The following is a 27,020-nucleotide window of genomic DNA, read 5'->3' as shown; positions in this document are numbered from 1 at the left end:
TTAGCGCGCGTTAACCTTTTGCACAGCACTAGTGCAGATTAAAGCGGAACTAGACCGGAAGTTCCTATTAACGCTGTTTTTTTGGTGTGTATCTGCGTCATTACCTTGTTTATGAAGCCCTGACGGTTCGAAACAAACAGTTCAGCCACTGCTGAGAACGTTGTGTTTTATTGTAATCTCGGGGCTCAACGAGATCACTGAAAATCCCGAAATAGTTACGTAAGCAGCGGTTCTCCTGAACAACCGATCGTCCAGCTCCGGGCACTAGTCCGGGCACATCCGGTTGCGTACATTGAACCGCAGAATAAGAATAACGTCCGTTGTGGAGGTGTTTCACGAGCAACAGTGTCTTCTGACTCTGGGTCTGACTCCGGTTTAAAGTCACAAAGGGACTGAGGCGGGGAGTCGTGAACAAGCTATTTTTAAACACTGTTAAAACAATGTTTTGATAATGAGGAGCAGTGCATCCGCCGTTCCAGAGGGGGGCGCTGCGCTTCTGAGAACGGATGTGCTGGATAGTACTGGCCAATCACAAGACTCTGTCTTCTGGGGGTGAAAGTTCACTCTGAAATCTCACAGCAGAAAAACACCGTCAGAAAAGAGGATTTCTATCGGCTCGTTTACAGCAACTAGGAGGTTTTTGACCATAAAAACAAGTTAATATATGTAAGTAGACCTCCATAACTAACATTTATGTGCAACAGGACCACTCTATGTGAGCTTTAAATGAGATGATGCATAACAGTGTAAATGTTAACCTTGTGTCGATCCGCTGCAGGGATGCTGTAGTTCTCGGCCCTCAGGTTAGACGCGGCGACGATGAAGTCCATGTGGAAGTTAGTGTCATCGTCCTGTGATCCAGGTGAGATGTTACACATGCATCAGTGACGTGTTATTTCCACAACAGATGTGCAGATACTTTCACGGACAAACTGCTGCGAGGCCTGGCCCACGTTCCCTGTGATGTGGTTTAGCGAGTTAGCCGCGCTTTCGAAAGGCTTTTGTTGCCGCGTCCCAAACTGCTCTGATACATGACATTGGTCACCCCATCAGAATGCAGTGGAAATCAGATTTCTGGTCGTGATCGACGTGGCCAGTGAGGTCATGCCTGCGCCGCTGTGGCTGCACAAAGGCAGAGGAAGGCGACTGTCACTCAGGGATGGCTTTAGGGACTGCGAGGACGCTCCTAACTGGCAACCTGATGCCTCTGAAACCCTCCTACACACATTCCATCTATCCACAGCATGACCTGGGCACGTAAGGATGAAAATGAAGGGGGGGGGGGGGGGGGGCAATAGGGAGATCTCGTTCTTATTCGAGATGATATTCGATATGTGCCTGCCTTACCTCATCCACCTCCATCCTGCTTCTCCTGAGTGATTTATCAGAGCCCTAATTCGGGGGCTGTCTGGAGTTCACTTTCGATTGCCTCCCTAATTCATACCATTCACCCCCTGCAGCTTTCACTGTGCGGCTGTAACTGCATCTTTTCCAGGTTGCTTAAAGCCCTTTGTTGAATCCGGAGCACCCCACTTCCATGCTGGAGGTCTCAAAATTGCTCTCCATATATTCAGGGAAAGATAATACATTACTATTATGTAAAGACAATGGAGTTTCTCTTATGGACCATGATGAGTAAAATACCCTCTGTTGAAATGTAGACAGTCCTATACCATTGGACAAACTGGTTTAGATAGAAAGTGTTTGTTGTTATTGTACAAGACAACAAATTGACTAAAATTTGGGATTTTAAATGGATTTCAGGAGTTCAGGATTCTGACGGCCCAGGCAAAGAAGCTGCTCTTCGTTCTCGTTTCTTTTGATGTTCCTTGAATGCATCTCATACGGAAGAGAAGCAGATAGAGAAGTCTATTAAAGCTGTTAACGGCAGATCTGAAAAGAAATCTACAAATTATTTGAGGCCGTGCTCCTCAAAAGGTTGTATGCAAGACTAAAGACGTGTTTGGGACATAATGTCAGTCTTGTTGATTGGATAACTGACTGTCACAAAACAACTCGGTAAGGGATATGTTTGAGAAATTGTATTTGTCAGTACGTTGACATTCACAGTTTAATCGAGCTAAGGCCATAGTCCGACTAAGGCAAGAAATCAGACAACTTGCCAAGTGGAGGAGAAAATTGCTTTATTGACTGACTCCGCCTCTGTAGGTGGCGCTGCATCTCTCTATAAGCTAGTGCCTACTGTTTCCTGTTGACCTTTACGTCACAGAAAAACAAACAGTGAACGATGAGATGGATCGAGCAGATGTTTCGTACCTGATAAACATCGTGAATCGTGGTACAAATTGGATTTGATTTCCGGCAACAGTATCGCATTTTATACGTCTTTCAGGACATTTTGGTGTATGCACAGATCGCCAAGTCCAACTCCAGTCTGACTAAAGGCCACATTATACTTCTCCGACTGCGTAATGCGTTATCCGACTGCGTCACCACGTAGACCACTCGAGCCTTTATACTTCTGCGTCGTGGTGACGGATATGTGCTGCAATTTCCCGCCCGATCAGTAGGGGTCGCTGCGCAAGGTTGTTGTGCTTTTGGCTACAGTGAGCAATGGCGTCCGAGGGAGAAAGACTGTTGTTGTTGAAACAGTGGCCGTTTCTCACTTTTCTGTGTGACGGAACGCAGTTTTAAGATAATTTGAGGCGAGAAATTGGCCATTTAGAGTCTAAACATGTGCTGTGTGTGTTAAGATATGACGTATTTATAGTTCGGCAGCGACGAAGTCGGCGGTGTTCAGCTCCGCCCTCTGTGGACGCTCGCTGCTCACTGTGAGCCGGCACAGAGCAGCTTCGCTCGGCCTGTCCTGAGGACCAATCGCAGCTCTTGCCGTCTCCGTTGTCCCTTGACGGAGTGACGGACACTTAAAAAATATTCCGTGCAGCCGGAGACGACGCAGAGACTCTACAACAGGTTCTGCGTCGACGCAGAGGACTCTGCGTAACCTACGCAGAGCACTTTACGCAGAAGTATAAATTGGGCTTAAGCGTATACATGCAGCAGTAATCAGACTATGAATCGCATTATCCAGATATGTTAGACCCACTAAGACTAGCTTGATTTTAGTCAGACTAGCATGTTTACATGACACAAACCAAATAATTATTGTCTTAAGCCCAATTTATACTTCTGCGTAAAGTGCTCTGCGTAGGCTACGTAGAGACTCTGCGTCGACGCAGAGACTGTCGAAGAGCCTCTGCGTCGTCTCCGGGTGCACGGAATATTTTTTAAGTGTCCGTCACTCCGTCAAGGGACTACGGAGACGGCAAGAGCTGCGATTGGTCCTCAGGACAGGCTGAGCTAAGCTGCTCTGTGCCGGCTCTCAGTGCGCTCCGGGCGTCCTGACAGAGGCGGAGCTGATCCCCGCCGATAACGCCGCTGCCGAACTATAAATACGTCATATCTTAACACACACAGCACATGTTTAGACTCTAAATGGCCAATTTCTCGCCTCAAATTATCTTAAAACTGCGTTCCGTCACACAGAAAAGTGACAAACGGCCACTGTTTCAACAACAACAGTCTTTCTCTCTCTTTCTTTCTCGGACGCCATTGCTCACTGTAGCCAGAAGCACAACAACCTTGCGCAGCGACCCCTACTGATCGGGCGGGAAATTGCAGCGAGTGTCCGTCACCACGACGCAGAAGTATAAATGCTCGAGGCGTCTCCGTGGTGACGCAGACGGATAACGCATACGCAGTCGGAGAAGTATAATGTGGCCTTTAGTCTGACTAAAATCAGACTTTTAACATGCATGTAAACGCACTGAGTATCAGACAGGGGAATACAAATGGTGAACCCAGCCACAAATGCTTTAATTGTCAACTTAGTGCTAAAGCCAATGAAGTCCAGACAGAGAGTGATGAGGTGTTGAAATGGGGTGTGAATGAGTGGGAGTGGAGACTGCAGCGGTGGCTCGATGCACAGTAGACTGTGTTATAAAGAGTAAATTTGCCTGGAGGGTTCAGAGTGTGCCACTTCAAAGACTTTGGTTTGACACCAGTACGTCTCCGTCCGTCTCAAATTCGCGAGTGCGCTGCATTTCGGCAAAACAAGCGTCACTGTCGCTTTCACACAGACTCCTGTAGAAAGAAATCTGTTCCACATGAGTCGTGTCACCAATTTTTTTTTTTTTTTTTTTACTGTTTTTGCAAGGAGGGATGTGCAGTCCCAAAATATACATCTATCTTAAATCCAGGGTGTTCAGTGAGCACAGAAAACAAGCAAGCTCTGTTTCTGTCTCAGGTCACTGAGCTCCCAGAGATGGTGGGGAGGGGAAAAAAAAGCGCCTATAGATTTGAAGTGAAGCACCCTGCTAGGGCTCAGCTGCCACTGTGTCTGTGGTGTCTGCGCTGTGAGCAGCAGAGCCGTCGCTACAATCCCCGCCCTACCTTCTCAAAGTCGATGGGCTTCATCCTCACGGCTGAGCTTCTCAGAGACGGCGAGGCCAACTTTGCTTTCAGCTCCTCGAGTCGAGCTTTCTCTGCAGCAAAGACACGAGAGGTGGTGAATAAGAGACGACCCCCCGGGAGTGTACGAGGAACATGAAAGTGTTCAGGTGTAACTCACCTGCGTCGTCGCTTTCCCGTCCTCGGCTCTCCTCCAGCTCCGCGTCATTCGCGTGGATCGTCACGGACGAGCTGGGAGTAAAAGACGGCACGTGGACTTGCTCGAGGATTCGTGCGATTGAGGCACCGTCTCTCGTCCCTTCGATCCCGTAGATGCGTCCGTACAGATTAGCCGCTGCCACCACATACTCCACGTGGGTCGTCTAAACGCAGTATCCATACATGGATCAATGAAAACAAGAAGATTTACAGAAATGTCCTTATTTTTTAAGGAAAAGCACTTATTTTCAATCAATGGAATGTGTACATAGGTGTATAGAGGCCCATTTCCGGTGTTCAAGTTTGTTATTCGTTAAAATTATTTCTTAAGAGATGATGGTAAATTTCAATTCAAAGTGCATCAGGGCAAATGGATCATTTCCTGAATTTCAAAAATTCGTTAAAATTATTCCATAAGAGATTTGCAAATATTTTCAATGGATCCTCGTTCAGGGAGATGCAGACTATTATGATGGTAAATTCGGAGTCATTCAGAGATACTTTTTGTTTTTGTGAAGAAAGTCAGCTCACTGTCATAGTGCATCAAATGGATCATTTCCTGAATTTCAAAAATTCGTTAAAATTATTCCATAAGAGATTTGCAAATATTTTCAACGGATCCTTGTTCAGGGCGATGCCGACTATTATGATGGTAAATTTCAAGTCATTCTGAGATACTTTTTGGTTTTGAGAAGAAACTCAGCTCACTGTCAAAGTGCATCAGGGCAAATGGATCATTTCCTAATTTTCAAAAATTCGATAAAATTATTCCTTAATAGTTTTGCAAATATTTTTAATGGATCCTTGTTCAGGGCGATGCCGACTATTATGATGGTAAATTTCGAGTCATTCCGAGATACTTTTTGTTTTTGAGAAGAAACTCAGCTCACTGTCAAAGTGCATCAAATGGATCATTTCCTGAATTTCCAAAAATACGTTAAAATTATTCCATAAGAGGTTTGCAAATATTTTCAACAGATCCTGTGGGGCAGGTAATTCAAAATTCTAAAGAAATTAACATTTAGCACCACATGTATAAGGTTAGAACTAAAAGAAAACATTTTACATTTGAAGAAAGCAGAATATAACCTCAAATACGTCATATATATTATATTACTCAAATTGTCAGTGTCTGACTTTTGCCAGTGCACCACCATCTGAGCTGCAGTATCTTCCATCTAATATCAGCTTATTAGCTCCTCTGTTACTTAACGTGATAGTGCTGTTACTGTTAGATTATTATCTGCCTTTCTTTTGACTGTATGCAGGTGAGACTGTGTCCACAGCCCAGATAAGAATTCAGTATTATGGTCGGAGTGAGGAAGAGCCTCAATGAGAGCAGATAAAGAAGGAATGTGAGTGGACCTCATCACCAAACACTGCAGGGGTCACTTCTGTTTTTATGGTATAAGGAACCGGACCAGACACTACTTACGTTGTTAGGGTTGAAGATCAGTGGGTGAGGGCATTTCTTCGATCCAGACCAAAAGGGCAGACCAGAGGAGGTCATCTGAAGAGAGACAGCAGAAAAACCCTTTATCCACATGATCGACTATCACTACGTTACACTATTTCTATTTTCATTGAATATTTCAGTATCATAAACCAGTGACAGCTGCAATACGAGAGTGTCTCTACAACAACACGATAACAGAAGTTTATATACTATAGTTTTTTCGCTTTATAAGCAGCACAGAGCTTCTAATCGTATCCATCATGTTGCTAACTAGTAGTACTGAATATTTCCTTTAGTAGAGATGGTAAACTATCCATCTGAACTTTTTTTTGTTGATTATTTTAAGCTTATTTTTTATTTTCTGACCATAAAAGGGCCAGAAAATGTCCTGCGATTAAGTGCTTTTGCCCATTTTTCCGGGATAACTTTCAATATCTGGCCGTTATTTACAATTCACTGCATGTTAGGATAAGTTTTAATTCGAAATTTTTTTTTATTTGAAATATGAACAGTATAACGTATTTAAAACAACATTTGTTTGAGTCTTTGTCTCAATGTCCAAAAACAGGCCAAAAAATGGAAACTATTCACAGGCGCGAGTGTAATTACCGTAATGACCACACGTCGGCTCTGACGTGCGACTTCTCAGCTTTCGGAAACCGCTGGAATTCGTCCGCTGGCACAAACCGTCGCGTAATTACCGTAACGCCGAGTGTGATACGCTCAGTGTTAAAGGGTTAAAATGGATGAATGGATGGACTTCTACTCAATTTCTCGTATTTCGACATCATTGTTGGATATTTTAATTACATATTATGTCTTTAATTCGACAGGACTCTTACGCTTGCAGATCTTCCCACAGAACATCCAGACTAATAGTGTTATCAGCTGTGCGTTGACAACAGTAGTTTGTTCGGCTGATAAAGGAACAAAGGTTCCTGCAGAAGCTTTGATGTTGCCAAATGGTCCATATGTTTGGAAAGGAGAAAGTCCCCGTGTGATAGACAGTGCTGCTTTTTCACTGTAGGGGAGCTTTCTATAGCAGCCAAAAGGCGTCAACAACATTCTCCTGTTTTTACTTAGGCCTCAGATGGCTTGAGGGTAAAACAGGGCTGCAAGATAGCCCTTGAAAAACATCCATTTCAAGTTTTTTGATGCCATTTTAGCTACATCCACATGTGGTTTTCTCTTTATTTTCTTTATACACTCGTGCATACCTAAGTCATTGTTCTGCGTGTCAACGTTTAAAATCCACAGATGCAGAACCACATTCACTTCTGTGTGCAGAGGAGCTCACACACCTAACTGAAATGGTTGGTGACGGTTAACTGACGCGAGCCGCGTTATTGTAGTTCCTCAGAAAGTCTGTGGTGACAGAAAATGTGACGCACACACACCGGGAGAGCAAAACGAGAAACATAAAACGTTATAACCGTGATTGTCGAGAGTTCCTCTGCACACAGTTTATCTTCGTAAAAAATAACTGAAAGCAAAATCCATCACGTCTATCGGTTTTTTATTTTTAACGGAATTTTTAAGGGAAATTTAAGGGAACTAACTGGGAATGTAATGGAAATGCATCATATCCAAGCATAAATATAAACAAACAAATAAATGATGAGACAAAAGAGTGAGCGTTACCTCCCAAAAAGGAGTAAAGACCCGCGAACTGCGAAGGAATGGATCCACAACCACGACCCATTTCTCTCTCTTTCCTTTTAAAAAATTCCCATTTATTCCCATAAATTCCCATGGAAAGTTTCCATCTTTGAAAATTCCCAGTTTATTCCTATTTATTCCCATTAATTCCCATGGAAACCTTCCATCTTTAACAATTCCCAATTTATTCCCATAAATTCCCATGGAAACTTTCCATCTTTAAAAAAAATTCCCAATTTATTCCTGTTTATTCCCATTAATTCCAGTGGAAAGTTTCCATCTTTGAAAGTTCCCGGAATTTTGCAACCCTAATCCCGTCTGGTCAGAGTGATGTTTTCATTCCTACAGACACAGAGTATATCGATGGCAGAAAAAGCCACTTTTACTAAGACTGGGGGTTAATGAGGGTCTGTTTGGATTGATACTGAGCCGTACAGACCCCACCCCTCCCCGACCCCCAGACCCCACCCCCCCAATATGTGACAGAAACATGTGATGTCACTCCAGATTACCAAACCTACAGGGATGCTGATATTTATCCCCAAATGGCTTTCTGGAGTTCAGATTTCAAGCGAGGTTAAAAGTAACCTCACACCAGTTTGTATGCAAATACCTTTCACACACAGTGCCCCCTTGTGTCCACATGGATTAATTACAGCTTTGTTTTACTCAGAAGATAAAAGAGATGTTTACCTCTGAAGCAGGAAAACAGTGCAGAAGCTGCTGAATGTCATTGTTATAGTGAGTCTCCCATTTGCAGCGTGCCCAGCTCACACAGTCGTCCCAGTTTGTTGGACGTTGTCCTCCAGCGTTCATGTCCTCCAGGCGGCTCCACACGTCCCCGAGGACCTCTGATGCCTCCGTGTCCCCGTGGCCGAGTGTACGCTCGACAAAACCGCTGTCGCTGCAGGAGAGAAAAAAGTTTTTTTTATTTGATAGAATCAAACTGTGTGTAGTAGTATGTAATTGCAGTATATAAATAGTATTTAAAGATTTGTCATTTTACTTCAGTAATTTGTTTTAGAAGTACTGGACTTAGCTACGTTTAAAATCACATCCGTTACTGAGAAGAAGAAAAAAAAAGTTGGCCTGAATTTGAAAAAATAAAAAATTCATAGTGAATGATAAGGACAGATGAATGATGAGGACATGTGAATGATGAGGACAGGTGAATGACAAGGACAGGTGAATGACGAGGACAGGTGAATGATGAGGACAGGTGAATGACGAGGACAGGTGAATGAATAGGACAGGTGAATGATGAGGACAGGTGAATGACAAGGACAGGTGAATGACGAGGACATGTGAACGATGAGGACAGGTGAATGATGAGGACATGTGAACGATGAGGACAGGTGAATGATGAGGACATGTGAACAATGAGGACATGTGAACGATGAGGACAGGTGAACAATGACGACAAGTGAATGACGAGGACAGGTGAATGACAAGGACAGGTGAATGATGAGTACAGGTGAATGACTAGGACAGGTGAATGATGAGGACATGTGAACGATGAGGACATGTGAACGATGAGGACAGGTGAACAATGACGACAAGTGAATGACGAGGACAGGTGAATGACAAGGACAGGTGAATGATGAGGACAGGTGAATGACTAGGACATGTGAATGATGAGAACAGGTGAACGATGAGGACAGGTGAATGATGAGGACATGTGAATGATGTGGACAGGTGAATGATGAGGACAGATGAGTGATGAGGACAGGTGAATGCCGAGGACAGGTGAGTGATTAGGACGAGTGAATGATAAGGACACGTGAGGACATGTGAATGACGAGGACAGGTGAAGACATGTGGATGATGAGGACATGTGAATGATGAGGACATGTGAATGATGAGGACAGGTGAATGATGAGGACAGGTGAATGAACAATGAAGACAGGTGAATTGGGGTTAATTAAGGTCCCTGAGTGAGTGAGAAAGTTAAAGCATTTGTGACCTTTGACCCGTGTTGATTGACACATTATGTGTTTACATATTTTATTTATTCAGCACTTTAATTTGTAATGGTTTGCCTTTAATTAAAAACAATTCATGCGAGATTTGTGTTCCCTTGTCCTTTTAGGACAAGGAAAAACCCCAACCTTGATAATAAAGTAACTAAGTAACTTTCACTGTTAACTTAAAATGTGAAAAATGTGGTACTTTTACATGAGTGGAATGTTTCAGTATCTGAATCTGACTAATAGTTGAAAAGGGGGAAGAATATTTTGACCTGAGGAAGTGAAGGTCTGTCACGTCCTCATAGAAAACTATCAACAACAATGACGGAGGAGAATGACTGAACACAATCTTTGTGTATTAAGTGTCTTGACACTGACTCACAGGGAATTCCTCTGATGCGTGACCATCGACTCATAAGAGAGGAAATTGGGTGTTTTTTTGTAATCTTGTAATGTGCTGGTCAGTGCAACTCTACACCCACACAAGCCCCTGGATCGCAGGTTTTTTTGTTCCACAATCACATACCAGCTCACTAATGCATTACACTGCACTTTACTGTGAGAGAAGAGAAGGGCATCTGCCTCCTCTGCACCATGTAGCTGCACCCAAACAAGTCTAAACAGGAACATTTCACAGTCACATTTCTGCATCGAGCTAATAACCTCATTAGCCATTACTTAAAGGTGCATTATGTAATAAATCTAAAGCAACTGGCCGTAAAATCCTCCTAATATGTCACAGAGACTCAGGAATAATGTTCATTTAACAAACTGAACTCACCAACAACAACAGTACAGACAAAATATTTGCAAATCATCTTTATGTTTTGAAATCATGTTTTTAGCATGTGGCGCCACCTACCGCCGTCTACCAATCATTGCAGTCAGTAGAGTCTCAGCTGCTGAGCAACCACGGGTTGCCAGTTACATCTGACGGAGAAAAACGAAACCTAAAAGACCTCAGTATTTCAGTGAATTTGAGTGTAGTAACTGTTTTTGGCCACATTCTTACATGTGGCACCTTTAAGTAGGCGCTAATTAACATATATAAGTCGCATACTAGCCTTTGATCAGTAATCATTAAGCACGTATTAGCACCTTATTCTACGTAACGTTATTCTACCTCGATTATTAGATTAGATAGATTTTTCCTACATAAGGTGTTAACAACAGTACAGACAAAATATTTGCATTAAAAACATATTTTGCAGACTGCAAATCATGTTTACGTTTTGAAATCATGTTTTGTCATGTGGCGCCACCTACCGCCGTCTACCAACCATTGCAGTCAGTAGAGTCTCAGCTGCAGAGCAACCACGGGTTGCCAGTTACACCTGGCGGAGAAAAACGAAACCTAAAAGACCTCAGTATTTCAGTGAATTTGAGTGTAGTAACCGTTTTTGGCCACATTCTTACATGTGGCACCTTTAAGTAGGCGCTAGCTAACATATATAAGTCGCATACTAGCCTTTTATCAGTAATCATTAAGCACGTATTAGCACCTTATTCTACGTAACGTTATTCTACCTCGATTATTAGATTAGATAGATTTTTTCCTACTTAAGGTGTTAACAACAGTACAGACAAAAAATTTGCATTAAAAACATATTTTGCAGACTGCAAATCATGTTTACGTTTTGAAATCATGTTTTGTCATGTGGCGCCACCTACCGCCGTCTACCAACCATTGCAGTCAGTAGAGTCTCAGCTGCTGAGCAACCACGGGTTGCCAGTTACATCTGGCGGAGAAAAACGAAACCTAAAAGACCTCGGTATTTCAGTGAATTTGAGTGTAGTAACCGTTTTTGGCCACATTCTTACATGTGGCACCTTTAAGTAGGCGCTAGCTAACATATATAAGTCGCATACTAGCCTTTGATCAGTAATCATTAAGCACGTATTAGCACCTTATTCTACGTAACGTTATTCTACCTCGATTATTAGATTAGATAGATTTTTCCTACAACAGTATGGCCAAAATGTTTGCATTAAAAACATATTTTGCAGACTGCAAATCATGTTTATGTTTTGAAATCATGTTTTTAGCATGTGGCGCCACCTGCCGCCGTCTACCAATCATTGCAATCAGTAGAGTCTCAGCTACCGAGCAACCACGGGGTTGCCAGTTACGTCATAAAAACGAAACCTAAAAGACCTCGGTGTTTTGAATTTGAATGTAGTAACCGTTTTTGGCCACATTCTTACATATGGCACCTTTAACATTTCCGTTTTTTTCCGTGACTGCGTTATTCTGGATACAGTACACTTTACAATAAGTCCTCTAAGGATATTGTTTTTAACATCATTGTAACATGAGACACTCGAAAACAAAAGAAAGTGCTTCAGAATGAGGAGGGGGGGGGGGGGGTTACATCAGATATCCCCAAAACCAACAAAAACACAGTGGGATTAGCGAGGCTCCGATTGGGGCTCAAAGCCCAGGCTGGAAACGCAAATCTGTCACTGACGCTGCGCTGTTACTATTCTAATTAGATCAACACTTAACAGCTTAGCTCTGTGTTTTCCCCGTTTTTTCCGTTTCAGTGCATAAATCAGAAAACACCTAATTAGCCGAGAGACTTGACGAATGATTTAGTTTTCAAGTTGCCGTGGTGTGAGATACTCTACAGTGCACGGCCTTGGCAAACGCCACACTGTTTATGTCATTTTTTACTGGAGGGGGGGGGGGGGGGGGGGGTTTGCTGCTGCTGCTGAGAGCCAACAAAACCGCACATTTTCCTGTTTGTAAACCAAAAATAATGAGCTCATGCCACTTCATTAGCCTCGTAGGCCTCGCTGGAATGCTTTATACAGAGAGCAGAACGTCCTTGTAAAATGAGAAGCGAGCGGTCTTTATGTGTGACGGCAGACTTTCTCACGTTTTTGCCAGAGGCAACTTTTTTTTTTTTTTTTTTTGCCGTTATTATGTCCTTACCTCAGGAAGAGATTCACATTGTCAGGCGTTTGCTTAAACAGTCCTTCGAACTGGTCTCGGGCCCACTGAAGGAATGACAAAGCAGGGTTAGCGTAACGTTGTAAGTGCGTATAATGTTTCAACTCAGTCATTAAAGTACATACAGTATATAAACGACTGCAGCTTTATAAACATGTCATCACTGACTCTTAGGTTCGCTTTCACACCACTAGTTGGATTATTTGATCCGCACCAGGCAATACAATTGTTATTATGTAACATATGACTCCAGTGTGGTCCGCTTTCACACCAGCAAACCAACCAAAATTGTTCCAGATTGACGTTTCATCAATGTGTTTATATCTTCCGGTAGAAAAACGACAATTTTGACTCACTAATGGACTATTGGCCATTTTTGGCAAAATATGCAATTTGAGAACGAGTCGCGGCTGCGTCTGGAGAACAATCAGCTGATGCACTGGAGTCGGCGAAGACGTATATCGCGTATAACTATGAGACGAAGATTGCTCCAAAGACCTACAAGGTAGACTATGTCCATGGCATTTACTGCAGAATATGGTTTGGACCCGAGTTGGCGTTCTCACCAGAGTCTGACATTTGGTGCGGAGTCAAGCGGACCGAGACCACCTCTTTTTGGCGGTCTTGATTTCCGCTTGATTTGGTGCGGACCCGAGTGCGATTGATGCTTTCGCACCAACGAAAACGAAACCAACTAGAGTGTTTGGTTTCGAATGGATCGTTTGGTGCGCACCAACTGCTGTTGGTGTGAAAGCGCCCTAACTGTCCTGTATAAACGTATAAACTTGATTCAGTTGTTGTATATCTGCTCCTGGCCTCTTTCTTCGGTCTCTACCTCTGTACCCCATTTTGTCCTTTCACCACAACCGGCCTAGGCAGATGGCCGCACATCTTTGAGTCTGGTTCTGTCAGAGATTTCTTCTTCTGTTAAAAGGGAGTTTTTTCTCTCCACTGATGCCTAGTGCTTGCTCATTGTGTGAATTGTTGGGTTTCTCTTTTCTCCATGATGTATGTATGCACACTAAATACATAAATAAAAGTGCTAAGAAGAACCATATAAGGTTCTTCAGCTTGTCCTCATAGGAGAAGCCTTTTTGGCTCCAGATAGAACCTTTTTATAAAGGTTCCACCTGGAGCCAAAAATGGTAACCTTAGCGTTACCAATAACCCTTTTAAAAGCCTTTATTCAGGAAAGGGGTTTTAAAGGGTTCTCTGGAACAAAAATGATTCTTACTGGAACCATTAGTGTTACCAAGAAGCCTTGAAAGACAAATGGTTCCATGTAGAACCTCAGCCTTTGTAGAAGAACACTTTTGGAACCCTTATTTCTAAGAGTGTATGTGATTTGGCACTATACAAATAAAATTTAATCGAAAATTGAATAAGAATACACTGAGTGACCATGAAGTAGCAGGCCTGTATTCATGTCAATCAGTAATGACATTTGGTCTAAAGTGAAACATCTCGACAACTAACGTCTGAAATCCCTTTAAGCTGCAAGTGTGTGTAACAGTGTGTGTAACTTTATTTTTGTGTTGTTGCCTCAGCTTAGTCTCCATGAAAAGAAACAATACACGAGTTATATGCTGTGCCTTTACGTACTGCTACTTTTAACACGTAGCAAACTGTAAATAACTGCCAGATATTGGAAATTATTCTGGAAAAATGGACAAAAGCACCCGACATTTTGAAGGTTAGGTGTCAAAGGGTTCATTCGACATATGTCTGAGTCTACAGCCAACCTGGAGAGTGTGCTCGATGCGGTGAGGGAAGTTCTTGAGCGTGCACAGTGGGATGTCGTTATTTGAACTGGAGTTGCCAGGTCCGTAAGACTCCGTCAGGTGAGGGACCACCACCAGAGTGTGACCTTTGCTGCCCAGAGTTCCTCCCTCCAGCATCGGCTTCTGGTGTTGAACGCAGCGTCCGTCCAGATAGACTCCTGGGATAGACCAGAGGGAGGGGTTAAAGGTTATGATTCTTGTGCTGAGAAAGTTAATATAATAACGACTAAGGACAGCGGAAAGTGTCCTCACTGGCTTCCACGTTATCCAGCGCCGCAGCCACTCCATCGAGGCCCTTGAAGAAGTCGTACCCGTACACTCCTTCACTGTCGGGGTCCAGACGATTCTGATGAGCGGTGATTTTCATCCGCGGGTTCATGTCGCGCGCCGCTTTGGCCGCAACCTCCGACTTTGGTTTCTGTTCGTGGACAAGTGAGCAAATGTGCAGTGTGATTTGATTTTTGGATGAAATGTACCCTACCGTTCAAAAGTGTTGGGGGTCACCTATACAATTTTTTTGGGGTGTTTTCCATTAAAAGTCACACTTTTATTCATCAAAAGAGTTGCAAAACGAAGAGAAAATATAGTCAAGACATTGACGAGATTAGAAATAATGATTTTTATTCCAAATAATAATTCTGCCCTTTCGTCAAAGAACCAGCAAAACTGTTTTCTAATCATCCAATAGTCTTCTAACGCCATTAGCAAACACAATGTACCATTAGAACAGTGGAAATGGGCCTCTATACACCTATGTACATATTCCATTAAAAACCAGACGTTTGCAGCTAGAATAGTCGTTTACCACATTAACAATGTATAGAGTGTATTTATGATTCATTTCATGTTATATTTATTGAAAATAAAGTGCTTTTCCTTCAAAAATAAGGACGTTTCTAAGTGACCCCAAACTTTTGATAGTAGTGTAAATTGTACAGACGCTGCATGGTGAGTGTCTCACGTCCTTTCTTTGACTATAACCAGCACAGTAGAAGATTTGCATCAGGATACTCATTAACTGTCTCATGTCACTGTGTTACGTAAACACGAGCGATGAAACGCCTGATTATACTTCGAAATAAATACTGAACAAAACTGGCAGAATTGATGGGAAACATGGCAGCAGACGACTAGAGCTGCAGCTAATCTGTCGATTATTTAGTTATTATTATTTAGTTTGGTCCATAAAATGTTATTTTCTTTGTCATGTGGAGCAAAGAAACGGAGAAAATGTTCACATTTAAGAAGCTAAAACGATCAGAAATCTTGTTTTAACAATGAAAAAAGCTTCAAACTGATGAATGAGTTATCAAAATAGTTAAAGGCGCCATATGTAAGAATGTGGCCAAAAACTGTTACTACATTCAAATTCAAAATACAGAGGTCTTTTAGGTTTCGTTTTCTGACGTAACTGGCAACCCGTGGTTGCTCAGTAGCTGAGACTCTACTGACTGCAATGATTGGTAAACGGCGGTAGGTAGCGCCACATGCCAAAAAATATAAAAATAAAATTTAATACAAATATTTTGTCTGTACTGTTGTTGTTGGTGAGTTCAGTTTGTCATATGAACATTATTCCTGAGTCTCTGTGACACATTAGGAGGATTTTATGGCCAGTTGCTTTAGATTTATCACATAATGCACCTTTAACGATTCAGCTCGACAGAGGAGGTTGTGTGTGTGTTTTTAATCCTCACCCCGATGTCGTGAGACCTGAACAGGAACTGTCGATTCAAGTTGGACCTCTCTATGAAGTCCATGTCGGTGACGGTGATTCGCCCTTCGTCTCCTGCACCGAGGCCCATCAGGGCAAAGTTTTTCAGCAGCTCACAGCCGATGGCACCGGCTCCAACCTTGACAAACAAAGACACGTTTGAGGAACAAAGAATTCAATTGTCACTGCTTGTGCATGCACTGTTTATGTTAAAACCCATTTTTTGAACTCTTTGGCTTTCGACCCAGTATGAGACGATGGATTTTTATCTTTTTATGTATCCGTGATGTGCAGCACTTTGTTTTCCGCTGTTGTTGTGCTTTATGAATAAAGTTGGATTGTGATTAAACACACGTGAAACGGTCGTACCTACAGCTACAAAAACAACACGGCACTGCTGCTGCGAGGGGGTCAACAGTGGCAGGAAATGCCACCTGAATCCCAGCCGTTTCCTGCCCTGCGTGCGCGCCATCATTAACACCAGAGGAGAGCAGAACACATCAGTTTCCAGTGCAGGTGCGCCCCCTGCTGGGGCCACTTTTTAAAAAAAACCAAAAACAGCCCCTCACCAGGAAGTACTTCTGCTTCTGCAGCTTCTCCTGGAAGGCAGAGCCAAACACGGCGACCTGCGCGTCGTACCTCGCGCCTGTCTGTCGGGAGAAGAAAAAACAGTTAAATAAGACCTGAATCACCATAAATCTGATGTAAAATAAACGGAACAGTGGAATGTTTTCACATACTGCTGCAAAGGAAGTCTCTGCCACTTCATTCTCCGCCTCAGGCAGACACTCCAGAGCGTCAAAATACAGCCACTGACGAAGAGGTGTAAACTTTCCAGAACACGCCTGCAGGACGATTAAGGATCGCACACACAAAGTGTCATACTGTCAAAGTCGTACCGTGCATTGTACACCGTCGTTCAGAAAGTTTGGGGTCACTTAGAAAAATCACTTTTTTTTTCAATGAATATCACATTAAATGAATCATAAATACACTCTATACATTGTTAATGTGGTAAACGACTGTTCTAGCTGCAAATGTTTGGTTTTTGGTATGTCTGGTACATTGTGTTCGCTAAAGGCTACTGGATGATTAGAAAACCCTTGAAAACCATTGTGTCATTATCATTATCATTATTTCTAATCTTGTCAATGTCTTGACTATATTTTCTATTCACTTTGCAACTCTTTTGGTGAATAAAAGTGTGACTTTTAATGGAAAACACACACAAATTGTATAGGTGACCCCAAACTTTTACACGGTACATGTACACGTCATATATTTTTTTCTCATTTATCAATCATCCTGGACATTTTGCATGTAGTTTCTCTTCTTATTCACCTCCAACTAACATGTGGCTTCTGCCCTTTGTGTCAATTTGAATTTTTTTTTCCCCCCCTCAACCTTTGACCTTTGACTCCTCACCTTAATAACTTCCTGTGCAGCGAGGCCTCCGATGAAAGCGTTGATCGGAGCTAAGTCGCCCCGGGCCGAGTACGAGAGGTTTCTCACGGCGGCTTCGTCCAGCTTCTCCAAGCGCGTGACTTTATTCATCTCATTCACCATCTCGAGCAGGACATCTGCGTCGGACTGCGACGAGACAGAGCCACAGCATTTGAGTTGAAACGAATCCGGTTATGTACGTATTTATTTTTGTAACGTCGCGGCGCCGCCACCCACCTGAGCTCGAACGTGAGGGAGACGCCGTTCTTTCCTCACAAAGCCGTGCAGAGCTTGGAAAGCCAAGTGCAGCGTCTTGTGCCTCGTTATCTTGACGTAGTCGTTCGTGTTCAGAAGTTCGTAATCCGACAGCGCCTCACTCAGCGGTTTCTGCACATTTACGGTGTGGATGTTTCATTGACTGTGTGTGTGTGTGTGTGTGTGCACTGTGTTCTTCCAAAGGGTGAAAAAAACTACTTACAAAATTTAGTACGCAGGACTCTTTGACCTCAGTGACTATTCCACCACTTTCATACTCGGAGAAGGCGGACGTGTCACCGATGCTGAAGGAGTAAGGGTCTGTGGAGAAAGGAAACACATACTTAGACTTTCATCGATTCTTACATTTGCAGCGAGAAGACTCGGGTTTGTGACCCGGTTAGAACAAGGATCTTTCTGCATGTTCTCGCTGTGTTTGAGTGGGTTTTCTCTGGCTTCCTCTCACAGTCCAAAAACATGAAATATGGGGATTAGGTAAATTGGACACTCTTAATTAGGGGTGTCAGTGTACCAGTAAAATAATAGCATAATAACTTGATTTTTTTTTTTATTATTAAGTATCTTTTTTTCAAAAAATTGAAATTTCTTGAGGAAGATAAGTGCAATTTCACCAATATTATGCCTCATCATCATCATTTACACATCACACTGAATCTTTAAAAGGTACAAATATTTAGTCACAGATATCTGGAAATGAAAAATATACTATTTCTCACAACTAAAGGTTGAAAATGTTGAATGTCATGAATGTGGCTTGAAGTCGCAATAACGGAAGAAGGAAGCGTTGACATAAAACAGGGGAACTTGTGGTAAGAGTACACAGCAGTATTGGAAAATCATAGTAATAAAAACCACAAACGTGAGCGTCTGTCATACTACGTTTAAGGCAAAGGGTCTCAAACTCCAATGAACCCTGGGGGCCACTGTGTGTATAGTTTGGTCAGTCAAAGTAAAAAAAAAGGCAACTTTTTGAGAAAAATACATGGAAATAATCATATTTATGATGATATTTCACATAATTCCACATTAAAAGTGATTGTTTTGATATCGAACGAAACGCACGTTAGCGCACGTTAGCCGTGTTAACGCACGTTAACGCACGAATCGTTTCCATGATGACTGACCGGAAAAAGATGCGCGCAACATCATGTTTACTTTCCGGAGTCCACCTTTTACCAGTTAGCTCCGTTAGCTCTGTTAGCTCCGTTAGCTCCATTCGGTCCATTAGCTCCTTTAGCGCCGTTAGCGTGACTACAGTCCAACTGGAGCGGTCTGTTTATTGAACGAAAAGAGCAGCGCTACAAATAACTAGCGTACCTGTGTGCTGCGTATGTGTGGAAATAATCATATTTATGATGATATTTCACATAATTCCACATTAAAAGTGATTGTTTTGATATCGAACGAAGCGCACGTTAGCACACGTTAACGCACGTTAACGCGTGAATCGTTTCCATGATGACTGACCGGAAAAAGATGCGCACAACGTCATGTTTACTTTCTAACTTACTTTACCAGTTAGCTCCGTTAGCTCTGTTAGCTCCATTAGGTCCATTAGCTCCTTTAGCGCCGTTAGCGTGACTACAGTCCAACTGGAGCGGTCTGTTTATTGAACGAAAAGAGCAGCGCTACAAATAACTAGCGTACCTGAGTAACTGCGTATGTGTGCCTCTGTTTTTAAAGTTTAGCGTTACTTTAGAGACTCATTTTAACAAATGGGAGTCACGTAAACATGACGTCAGGCGCGTCTTTTTCCAGTCAGTTGTCATGGAAACGTGTCATGCGCTACTGTGCGTTAACGCTGGTGCCGTTAAAGCGTTTAACGTGTCCAGCACTAGAAATAACTCATTAGACTCATAGACCACTGGTCTATGGTTTGTGATAACACGTACTTCGCACTGTGATTTCTATCGGGCCGACGCCGTTGAGCTCCGTCATCCCTTGCACCTCGAAGAAAGAAACCTTTGTGCCGTCGATGAATCCGTGGTACTCGTCTGTGCAGAAGACCATGCCGGGATTTCCCTAAAATAAAGACAACACTTTAAAAAATATCCACATTCCATGAACTTGAACTTAAGCTGCCCACAGGTGTGTGAACCCGGATTTTTACCTTTGTGATTTTCTGCACCATTGCGGACAGCGGTACCTCTCCGTTCTGGTCCAACACCTCAAACTTTTCCCCAAAGTCACAGAACAGCTGACTGCAAACAATCCACACAGCTTTCACATGTTTCGTCCTCACATTATAAGGTCAACTGAGTTATTTTCTGACTGTTTGTTTGTTTTGTCCACTCACCCGCAGAGTCCTTTGGTGTCTGCCACGATTAACTTGATCCCATTTGAGTGGCAGAACTCGCCAAAGCGTTTCTGATCGTCCAGTGAGGAGTCGGTGAGGACCACCACCTGTAAAAATGACAACACAACTACACTGACCTTTACTGTCCAGAATCAATATATGAATATATATCTATAAAGTAAGTCGAGTCTGTCTGTCTGTGACAGGCATAACTCGCTGACTGTTAGTCAGATTGTCCTAAGACTTTGGATATGGGTTGAGCATGGCCCGATGGTGTGCATCCTTGATTTTCGAATTTTTTGGAGGAATTTTAATTTTTCGCTGATTTATCACTAGGCTACACCAGGCAGGCAGCGGCTCATCAGCAGTAGCTGCGCTGCCTGGAGCGGGGAGGTGGGAGTGAAGAGGTTGTCCTCACGGTGGGTGAGACATTTTCACACGGTTCACCGCGGAACATGGTGTTATACAAAGTGCTCACCAATACGCGAGCACTTTTTTTTTCATTAGCATGCTACTACTTTGGGGCTAACTTGGCGAACCTGTTTCCAAAGGTAAGCCAGAGAGGCTATGGTTAGCGTTAGCATTAGCATTAGCGTAGGGCTAACATAATACAAACACTGCAACCTCATTAGGCACAACGCAATTTTTTTTTAAATTAGCATTAGCGTAGCTAGCTGTTGTGACTGTCAGCCATGCCAGTTCCTTATCATGCATTATCATAAGTGAAAAATCGTTTTTCAGCTCCCACTTTAGGAATACATACTTCCTACGGGTACTGCACTAGTGTGTATAATACACAGCTCTGGTGAAGTACCTGATGCTGCAGCAGCAGGTCCTCGTCCACTGGTCCAGTCCACTCGGACACTTCCACACGTGGGTTTAAGGCTGACAGCTGTCTGAGGGAACACGTGGCTCGGTTCTGACCGAGGTCGGACTCCTTCAGGAAGAACTGTAAAGGAAGGGGGGGGGGGAAATATAATCACAGCCTAATGAACAAAACAACCGTCGGATCAAGGTCCACCTGATCACTTGTTCTGGAGCTTTGGACTGTACCACATCGTCTTTATCTGGTTGTAAATATTCCACCTCTTGACTGTTGACGCTGCTTTTTTTCAAGGCCGAGAATAAAAAGTGCGACAGACAGAAACAATACAATAACCTATATAACTCCATAACATTTGCTTTGTAAAACCACAAGTGGAAGTGGACAAATACAGATCCAGACTGAACAAAAGCCTTTGCAATTGTACAACGACAAAAGAAACAATGGAGCCATTATTCAAGAGAACAAAAGCCCCATAATAACAATATAATAATAATAATAATAATCCCTATGTTATAGTCTGTTGCAGCCTTGTGGATTCTTTCTTTATTATTTTGTGTGCTTTATTCAACGGATATGACATAAGCAGCCCAAATATGACTCAGCTAAAAAATAAAGTGCTTTTGCGTTTTTATAGTGAGGTGAGAAGTGATGTGTATGACGACTACTTCCTGACTGGGATCGATGTCTTTTTGTTTCTGTTTTAGTTTCGTTACAATGAGTTTAGCTCTGTTTATCTCTATGTCATATATTACAAATAGAAATATTGATGATGTTACAGCTGTTGTTGTTGTTATTATGTTACTTCAGACTACTTTAGTGTCCATTTTAATACACATAAAATGCAAAATAGCCTCTGGCAGTGGCAATAATAACAATTACACACGAGACAAATATCAAATAATATGTCAAATATATATATATAATTGTCAATTATCTACATTGGTGGACTTTTTAAATGTGTAAAATACAAAAAACAAAACAAAACATATTTTTCAATAATAAGTAGATAAGATAAGAGACAGAGACAGCTGGTCCAGGGTCAGTTACCTGTGAGGACAGGTCAGTCCACGCTGTGAGGCCTTGGTCCTGCACAGTGACAGACTTCACTCCGGACAGAATCACATTCTTGGCTATCTCCACCCCGAGCCCGCGCTGACCTGAGATCAGGACGCTGGCTGTGGCCATCCTCTGCATGGCCTCGTGACCGAGGACATACCTGTGGACAGGTGTGTGTGTGTGTGTGTGTGTGTGTGTGTGTGCGCGCGAGGAGAAAAGGTCAACAATGTTGTAATATGTTTCACACAGAAAAGAAAAAAATGTTTTTTACTCACAGTTGTCTGGAGTAGAATCCCTCATCGATCTCGCCCGGTGCTGACATGCTGTTGTTATTATTATAATAATAATAATAGTGGAAACAGGAGTGAAGTGAACTGACGTGAGATCAGCTGTGGAGCGACTGAACAGCAACAGAAAGTGAACGATGATGAGTGAGTGAATCAGTCCAGCTCTCACCAGAACATTTCACTTTCGTTTCTTTATTACTCTTTTGTCGTTGAAGCAAGAGATAGTTTCTACTCTGGGCCACTAGAGGGCGACTAAAGACTGCTTTTACAAGGCTGTTGTAGCTATAGTTTCAACATAATAACAATAATAAATGGTATCAATAATATTAATAATAATAATAATAAATGGTATCAATAATAATTATAATAATAATAATGATGATGATGATAATAAAAGTCTGATTTTGAACTACATACTTTACAATAAAGATCAGTTTCCAGTATCCAGTAACTTATTATTATTATATAATGATTATTACCATGATTTAATCTTGTATATTTATGTTTACATTACTTTTTTGAGGAAGTGGTCTGAGTGCAGTGAGGATGAGGGTGGATGCATTCCTCTCATAGTTTCCTGGATGCAGTTTATCTTGGATGAAGACACACTTCATACCTAAAATGAGAGTAATAATACATGTTTGGCAAAACTCCCACAGACAGACAAACAGACAGAGAGAGAGAGAGAGAGACAGGACAGACTTTTCCACTAAACCTGAAAACCGTGACGTCACAGCTCAGTCGGTGATACAACATGACTCCGTGTTTCTTTTCTTTATTTAAAAAAAAAAAGAAGAAAGAAAAAAAAAACATGTCAGATTTCGCAACTATTTAGTACTTCCTTGCTGCGGGCGCGGCTTGACGTGACTGCGCCCACTGCAGGAAAAACCAGCGTCAAGCTACTGAGAAAGACAACCGCGTTTCCGGTCCTCGCCTTTCAAAATACAACTCGGTTTTATTACAAGCGGCTCACTCAGGTTTTAAAGAAACTAATGGTTTGTGGTTTATATTTTCTGGACAAAATAATTATAATATAATTGACTGTTATAATGTAAGACTGCTTTCATTTGTTGGTTCTGTTTTTATTATGCATATTTGCGATGTGAGAAGCCTCTTAAGTTTCATTATTATCCCCAAATATAAAGATTTTAGATTGATAATGAGCATAATAATAAGTTAGTTTCAGCCACACTAAATGCTATTAAATGCTGTATAATGTGCAACTATATGACTCAAGCGTTTAGGCCCAACGTTGTGCAAAAATATAAAGAACTTTTAAATTGTTATATTGAATGGCTTCTCATCTGTCTCACATTCATCCTGTTTATTAGATTCTATTCTATTATATTATCCATCCTCTGCCGCTTTATCCTCCACATGAGGGTTATATTATGTTTTATAATATATTATTATACAGAAGTGGAAAGAGTACTGTGATATTCTACTCCAGTAAAAGTACCACTATCTATTTTTCATTACATTTTACTGAAGTACAAGTAACAATTCTGGTCTAAAAATGTACTCAAGTTAAAGTAAAAAAGTAGCTTGTTTAAAATGTACTACAGTAAAAGTAAAGTAAAAGTTACTGAGTTAATTTTCAAAACATCCTCCAGGAAAAAGGTCACAAAATCCAATTTGAAATGTCAAATTTGAAAATTAAAATTCCTTAGCGGAAATGCAGGTCCATATTTTCACTCAAAAAATAAAATGAATAATCAATATTTCAAAATGAATTTTTCATTTTCAACTTCAAGACTGCTTAATCTGGGCCTTAATTAAAAGAAAAAGCAAACAGAGAAAATGCTTGAATTGTTTTGTTTTTTAACCTTTACAAATGAATGTGCTGACAAATAAATTATATATATATATATAAATAAATAAATAAATAAAACGTGTAAACACAATGTATCAGTCAACATGGGTCAAAGGTCACAGATGCTTATATTATATTATATTATATTATATTATATTATATTAAGGGCTGTCCAAATTAACGCGTTAACGCAGGATGATTAATTTGTTGAATTAACGTTTAACGCATTAACGCACTTTCTCACTTTCATCGCGCTACGGGTAGACGTGCAGTTTATGAACAGGCAAGGCGGCGGGCAACTGCTTGGGGCCCTGAGTCTCCTCACGTTAACCTGTGTGAAGCTGAAGGAAAATGAAGAGGAGTTATCAATCAGGAAGTTAGAAGAGGAAGAAAAAAGAGAGGATGAAGAAAAAAGAAAGAAAGACACACAGTTGTAAGTGGCGCTGCTGGCGCAGATAATGATATAATCATAACATTAACAGTCACTGTCTAACTAACGGGGACACAGACAGCAGCTAACATTAGCGTCAGAATGCTAGCTAACGCTAACGCTAACGCTAACTAGTAGAAGCAGTGCTTCAAAGTGCTGATGAGGAATTTCCTGCTGTGAGTTTAGTAAGAAAACTATTTAACTTCTATACTTTATATTTTGTTTATAATGTGAGTTATTTACAGTGTTATATTCATAGTTATTAAGTCAAAGTTACAGCATTTTATTTTTTCTATTTGTTTATATTGTCTTATAATGTGTTTTTTTTTTTACAATGTAATGTTGCTTCTTTACTAAGTTTGTATAGGTTTTTACAAGTTATTTACAGTATTTTATTGTTCTTTACATTTATATTTTCACATACTTTATCTCTCTGTTACATTTTTAAAAAAAACTTTTTTGGCATATTTACAAATGGCAATTAATCGTGATTAATCCACAGCTACCCTGTGATTAATCTGATTAAAAAATTGTAATCTTTTGACATCCCTAATTATATTATAACGAGAGAGATTGAATTCCAGTCCTCTACTTCCCGCCTTTGCCCTTTGACGTGCTTTTATTTTGAAGGTGAGCGTAACTTCCTGTTGAGACTCGCTGTCTGCAGCCATGGTTCAGTGTCCGTGTAAACTCTGTGCCAGTGGCTCTTCAGGCGCTGTCAGGTGAGTGGACCCGCGACAGTGGAGTGACTGAAGGTGGGGGGGCCCGTTTGACTCGTGTGTGTGTGTGTGTGTGTGTGTGTGTGGATTTATCACGCTGTGGGACCGAGGGACACTTTTTAAAGTGACACCACTGCACCTTCACCAAAAAAAAAAAAATCAAAAAAAAAAAAAACGAGGTATGACTTTTATTTTTATTTGTCGCGGTTCGTGGGTGTGAGTGTGGAGCTGTGATTGGTCCACGTTAATGAATGACTCGACACATAATCGACATCAGCTTTGTTGCTTCCCTTTTAACGTAAGGGTCTTATTTTTTTATTTATCTTAAATTATCACTTTAAAGTCATGTTTTCACCTTTACAGAGCAGTCATTCTGCTCAGTGTGTTGAAAAGTGATCCATTTAAGGTAGAAATACACAATAACATCTTCATATATATATATATGTGTGTGTGCCAATTGCTTATTTATCTGGTATTATTGTTATTATTTTACTTCTTGACAACAGTAGGTTGTAGGTTGTATTTTCCTGTTTGGCTCTAGGGTCCTAAACATTTCCATAATTGCAGCACCAGTTGCAGCATGTCATGTCTTGTCCATGTCTTGTAGATTTTATCGAGTCTTTTTTCCCCCACTCAGGTTTATATTCATCATTGTTTTTGAGTGGATTTCTCTTCTTATAAGTTTAAAGGGGCCATATTATGAAAAAAAAAAAAATTCAACTTTTTAATCATTTAAATCCTTATATTTGGGACTCTGGAGGCCCTATCAGTCGGTGTGAAAGTGTGAAAAAAAGATGACACAGTCATGTTTTTGTAGTCCTCCTCAGTCTAAGGCTTAGCTTTACACGACAACAATCTGAGCACAAACCGCAAAAGTGGTCGTTGCGTTCCCACTTTTTATTTCGCGTTCAGACGAGCGTCTTTGGGTGGAAATATGCATGCACACGGTGTCGCTAAAGTGTGTGAAATTTGATGTAGTGTGCATGCCAGGTGGCTAGGTGGCACTGTGACGCACTGCCATATAACAACACCAGGAGTGCAGGAGCGTTGAAACTCTAGTAGCACGACGTAGCAGCTAAGGCAACTTGAATGTCCGACTGATGGATATAGTCCGACATTTATTTGCATTTTTAAGCCCCCAAAAACGCCGCCGGCGTCTAAACGAAAGGCACATCTGATAAAATATTTTCACCCGGGAGCGTTGTCGTGTAAAGCTAGTGAGATAAACCACTTCCGCGCTCACTGGGATGTCACGATGCGCTAAATTCCTGGAATTGTTGCCTCGTGAGAGTGCCTGCGAGGGCAAACGGTACCGGAAAACGGGAAGTCCGGAAAAAGTTTTATTCTTGGCTCCACAGTGCAGCACAGAGTTCTACACGAACTTCCAGCCTCAGAGGATTTATCTGTCCAGTGGATACATGTTTTATGTACGACGGCAATGTGCCTGCTCGAGCCTGCAAATGATCCCTTTTTTCCCGAATGCTAACTGCTGTTAGCGCCCAGTAGCCTCTGTGGGTGATGTCATTTCCTGTTCAAGTTTCGTTTTACTTTTTTTTTTAAGGTGGACCTAAAAAGATACTACTCAACCGTATCTTTTTTTTAAAGGGGACATATAGCACAGCATGTCCATTAGGATTCCAGGGAACTAGTTTAACTTTTAAAAAAAAATACCTTTATGTAGTTTAACCAAGATAATAAAAACAACAACAATATCC

At 41.6% G+C, this 27,020-nt stretch overlaps 1 protein-coding gene across 3 annotated transcripts in view; it reads right to left on the bottom strand.

Moving 5' to 3' along the window:
• uba7 (ubiquitin-like modifier activating enzyme 7) overlaps positions 1–22,454 on the bottom strand; it is a 54,942-nt gene extending 32,488 nt beyond the window's left edge. The window contains exons 1-20 of one of the 3 annotated variants that reach the window (XM_083891840.1): positions 22,332–22,454; positions 22,048–22,216; positions 20,989–21,123; positions 20,175–20,281; positions 19,989–20,079; positions 19,771–19,900; positions 18,081–18,178; positions 17,840–17,989; positions 17,585–17,749; positions 16,900–17,004; positions 16,729–16,809; positions 16,143–16,298; positions 14,698–14,863; positions 14,407–14,603; positions 12,647–12,711; positions 8,438–8,648; positions 6,065–6,139; positions 4,592–4,793; positions 4,414–4,505; positions 759–851 (exon numbers count right to left, since the gene is read on the bottom strand). In XM_083891840.1, coding sequence (XP_083747966.1) covers positions 759–851; positions 4,414–4,505; positions 4,592–4,793; positions 6,065–6,139; positions 8,438–8,648; positions 12,647–12,711; positions 14,407–14,603; positions 14,698–14,863; positions 16,143–16,298; positions 16,729–16,809; positions 16,900–17,004; positions 17,585–17,749; positions 17,840–17,989; positions 18,081–18,178; positions 19,771–19,900; positions 19,989–20,079; positions 20,175–20,281; positions 20,989–21,123; positions 22,048–22,216; positions 22,332–22,378 — 2,535 coding nt within the window. In that variant the 5' untranslated portion in view covers positions 22,379–22,454. Of the gene's footprint in view, positions 1–453; positions 566–758; positions 852–4,413; positions 4,506–4,591; positions 4,794–6,064; positions 6,140–8,437; positions 8,649–12,646; positions 12,712–14,406; positions 14,604–14,697; positions 14,864–16,142; positions 16,299–16,728; positions 17,005–17,584; positions 17,750–17,839; positions 17,990–18,080; positions 18,179–19,770; positions 19,901–19,988; positions 20,080–20,174; positions 20,282–20,988; positions 21,124–22,047; positions 22,217–22,331 lie in introns of those variants that run through there. The other 2 variants (XM_083891841.1, XM_083891839.1) reach the window with 2 other exon arrangements.
• Positions 22,455–27,020: the final 4,566 nt, after the last annotated feature.

This window comes from Microchirus variegatus (genome assembly GCF_963457635.1).
Source record: "Microchirus variegatus genome assembly, chromosome: 7".
NCBI lineage: Eukaryota > Metazoa > Chordata > Actinopteri > Pleuronectiformes > Soleidae > Microchirus > Microchirus variegatus.
Note: the sequence above shows the minus strand (reverse complement) of the source record. Positions and strands in the feature narration are given on the sequence as shown.